The 4293-nt window shown below is 34.2% G+C and overlaps 1 protein-coding gene across 1 annotated transcript in view; it reads right to left on the bottom strand.

Annotated features, from left to right (window-relative positions):
- LOC107750348 (netrin receptor UNC5A-like) overlaps positions 1-4293 on the bottom strand; it is a 191204-nt gene that overhangs the window by 64922 nt on the left and 121989 nt on the right. The window contains exon 3 of the mRNA XM_016565694.1: positions 892-1035. Within this exon, the coding sequence (XP_016421180.1) occupies positions 892-1035 (144 nt within the window). The remainder of the gene's footprint in view (positions 1-891; positions 1036-4293) is intronic.

Below are 4293 nucleotides of genomic sequence, written 5' to 3'. Positions count from 1 at the left end.
TACATTCACATTGTTTCCACACACATTCACGATAATGTTTTGATTTGCCATGTTTATGTTGCTGTGTTTAGTTATACGAAATGGATCCGTGCACTATAGTAGATATATGCAGTCAGCAGGCGATTGGTTTAGGGTTTTTTTTGGCATCTCCATGTGGTCCTGTTTGGTATCGCAACTTGACTTCTCTAAAATGTAAAAAAGCTCTTTGCTGTTGCACTGTACACACTATAAAGTTCTGATTTTTTTTTCTTTCATATGTGCTTATATGGGCTCCTTATATCATTTGGTTCTTTGGTGTCCTTTTGGAGTTTCTACATGGTTTTTACAAAAATCGAAAACTGTTTTCAACATTGATAATAATAATAATGTTTCTTGAGCAGCAAATCAGCATATTAGAATGATTTCTGAATAGTCATGTGACACGGAAGACTGGAGTAATGATGCAGAAAATTCATCTTCGCCATCACAGGAATAAATTATAAAATAAAATAAAATAAACTAAAACAGAATAAAATAAAATAAAATTAACAGTTATTCTAAATGCTAATATTATTCACAATATTACGGTTTTACTGTATTTTTTACCAAATAAAAAAATATTACCATCTCTCTCTGTAATATAAATATTTCTTTATTTTGGAACTGTATCTTTATTATCTTCTTATTATATCTGCATTACACTGCATGATTAGTTGCAGTTTATTATTTGCATTTAGCTTTTGCATTAATTTTTTTTTCCTCCAATCCAGATCAATACAGACCTGAGACCATTTTGGCGAAGCCTCCCTACCAGTTAAGAACCACTATGCTCACATTTATCACACTCTCACAGATTATAAGACGGCATTCGGTCAAAATGTTGGTGTTCTAAGATAGCAGAGCTGAACTCACAGGCGATGCGCACATATGCCTTTTGGCTCTTCTGTGTTCCTGTAGTGCTCCAGGCCACACACTGACACCAGTAATCGTCCAGACCGAAGATCTTCTCCACCTGCTGTCTGGAGATGTCAATCTTCACCTGCATCACCGGCAGTCCTGGGACCAAACCAGACAAAGCAAACATGTTCAGCTCAGCGCCATTGACAGAGGCAGAGAGAGGCATTCAGAAACAGTCCTTCAACTGAAGTGAACTGAGCCCAGGCCCTTGTAAAAACAGTTTAATTGTTTCAAACGTACGGTTAATGTGTGGCAAATTAGTTGGCAGAAATTAGCAGCTCTTTACTGGCAGTGGTGCATCAAAACTTTGGCAACAATGCAAAATTTATCACAGCTGTCAAACTTTTCACAGACGTGGCAAACTGTCCACTGTTTCCAAAGGTTTTTTGCAGGTTCACCATGTCCAGTGAAGAGCTGCCAACCATTTGAGATGAGGGGAAACAAATGAGCAAACTCATTTTGTGCAGATAAACATTTTTGTTGCTTGGCTAGTTCATGGAATACTGACAGATGATTGAATGCTGTCACAATCATTGTTAGCTAAATGCAGGAAGTGTATGACATACGAAACCACCTCAAAATAGAAAATCCCAAACTCTAATAGGCTTTCTGGGATGAATTAATAAATAAACAGATATTAATGCAGGAAGTGTATGACATACGAAACCACCTCAAAATAGAAAATCCCAAACTCTAATACGCTTTCTGGGATGAATTAATAAATAAACAGATATTAATATTTATGTGAGCTTCCAGTGGGAGATATTTTTCCTGGTTACTCAATCTGTGCGTTTCCATTCAGACATGAGTGGCTAGGATTATCCCATCAAAGCTCAGAGGTCTTTTGTGAAAATAAAAATTAAAAGAGGACAAGAAAAAAAAAGAGGGATGAAGTGATAATTTGTCAGCTGCAGCAGGATGAATAATGTCTATACAACTGGTGTGAAGTCATCCAACAAAATGATTCATTTTCAGCTGACAATTACAAATTAACATCATCAGAGTTAACCAACACCAACAACACAAATGGTGTAATTCATAATAAACCTCTCTTTGAGGATGAAGGGAGGGGGTTAGACAAAGATAATTTTTCTTTTCATTATCATGAAATTACCATCTCCTCAACCCCTAAGCCTCTCTGGTATTTTCCTCCATGGCTATCGCTCATCTCAACACGAAAGCGTGACCTTGAAGATGTCCACATCCCCCTCAACAACCACCTTCCTCCTAATTTCTGCCATTATCTCGCCATCCAACCTTGTTCATCCCTTTTTCTCCCTTTCTCTCATTTGGCTTGTAGGGCCCTATGAAATCAGTTGTATTTTTTCCCCAAATTCCCTTTCATGTTTTTCCAAATTCCATCTTTTTCAGTTTTTTGCATTTTTATTTTTTCTAGACTCTGTTTTAATGGTTACATTAAAGTTTATTAATTAAAAAGCATGTCTAATTAATTGAAATCACGAAACTTACACAATTTAACAGCAATCGATTAAAAGTTCAACAAAAATACATTTTTAAGGCCCTATGAAATACTTTTTTCCCCCCTCACATTTAGTTTTTATTTTTATATTCTGTGTTTTCCATTAATTTTTTGGATTCCATTTTAATGGTTTCATTAAATGTTAATAATCAAAAGCATCATTAAATTATTCTGATAAACATTATTTCTGGTAAATTAATAAAAAATTTTCATTTATCAAATAGATACAGTCAAACCACCTTCACCTTCAACATTTCTCACATTATCACAGTTTATTCACTATAGTTTAGAAAATGGTAATAAAATATAACAAGAACTCAGAGTTAAAAGGAGTCAGAAAAATTCAGCTTGATAATGTTAGATAACTTTGATAAGTAAAAAAATATCAAAAATTATATCTGGTCTCTGAATAATTTTAGGTTTGACTGTATATTCTTCGGTTATTTTCACACTTAATTATGCCATTAAAATGTATTTTACAAGGTTTTGTTACTTTCACTGTTCATTTTTTTGCTCTATGGTACATCATCTTTAATTTAATAGCATTAGAGCTGCTCCATTGCAGCGGCTCAGTACTGTAATCACACGCTTTGCTGTAATAATGCAGTTACAAATCTCCTAACTGTGATATTTTCAGAAATGGAAGTCGCGTTTTTTTTCATCTGAAACGTGCTGCGATTTATATTCCAAAGCCACTCATATAATGCAGAAACACTCAAGCAAGCAAAACATGCGCAACGCGTGCACGTATTTGTACTGATGCAGAAAAGTACAGCCTAGCGCATTTCACACAGGCTGCTAGATTCACTTTCGCCAGAAAGTCGTGTATGCCTAAGGTTGAAAATAAATGATGTTTATAGTGAATTCCCCTATAAATGGTCTGTCTATTTTACGATTTAGTTTTAATCCAAATGATGTGTGTGTTAAGTGAGTGAACATCAAAGATAACACAACATAATTGCGCGCGCGCTCTCTCTCTCTCTCCATACCGTTAAGTAACTTGTGCATTGTTTTACTTACTTGTTTTTGACATATCCAACCGAACTACAAACTTTCCAGTGATGTCTGTGAGAAAGGTATATTCACTCGACTAGCTCACGCATATGCGCCGCCGCGCTCAATCCACTCAGCGTGCTCTGCTTATCAGCTCGCGCACATCGGCTATACAGTCAATACTGAATGTTTAACATTATATTCATTGCATACATATACTTTGTAGACATCCTTAATCTCTAATAACTCCATTCTGCTGTCTGTTGTTATATATATATTTGGCAATCGCTTTAACATTGAAAACTTTGATTGCTTTGCTTCATATTTCTGGGCATTTCAAATCCTTTTATGTACCTCATACAGTACATTTTTTTATAGATTTTTGTGCATGATATGAACATTCTAAATAATTTTGGGGTACCATTCAAATGTTTAAATAGATTTTAGTACATCATGTGTGCCTTCAAATGCTCAAACAGATTTCTACCCATTTCAAATGTTTTCTGTGCTTGGTTTTGATCTCATAATTAGATTTTTTTTTTGTATAATTAAACATTTAAATAATTTTAGCGTTAAGAAATTTTACATAATAGGTGAGATCAAATGTGCAAATCTATTTTCTTCCATATCTGGACATTCAAAAATTTTTCACATGTTCTTCCACATATTCAATACAATGTTTGGGTACAATTAAATGTTTGAATAGATTCTTGGGCATCATTCCAACATTATAATTGTTTTTTGGGCATCATTTGAAAGCTTGAATATATTTTTAGAGCATTAGAGCTGCATTCAAATAGATTTTTGGACATCATTTCAATGTTCAAATAGATTTTTTATTTTTTTTGCATCAATGGAATATTCATATAAAAAATGTGAACCCC

This window comes from Sinocyclocheilus rhinocerous, unplaced genomic scaffold (genome assembly GCF_001515625.1).
Source record: "Sinocyclocheilus rhinocerous isolate Xijiao unplaced genomic scaffold, SAMN03320098_v1.1 scaffold1053, whole genome shotgun sequence".
NCBI classification, from domain to species: Eukaryota; Metazoa; Chordata; class Actinopteri; order Cypriniformes; family Cyprinidae; genus Sinocyclocheilus; species Sinocyclocheilus rhinocerous.
This window is presented reverse-complemented; position numbering and strand designations above follow the sequence as displayed.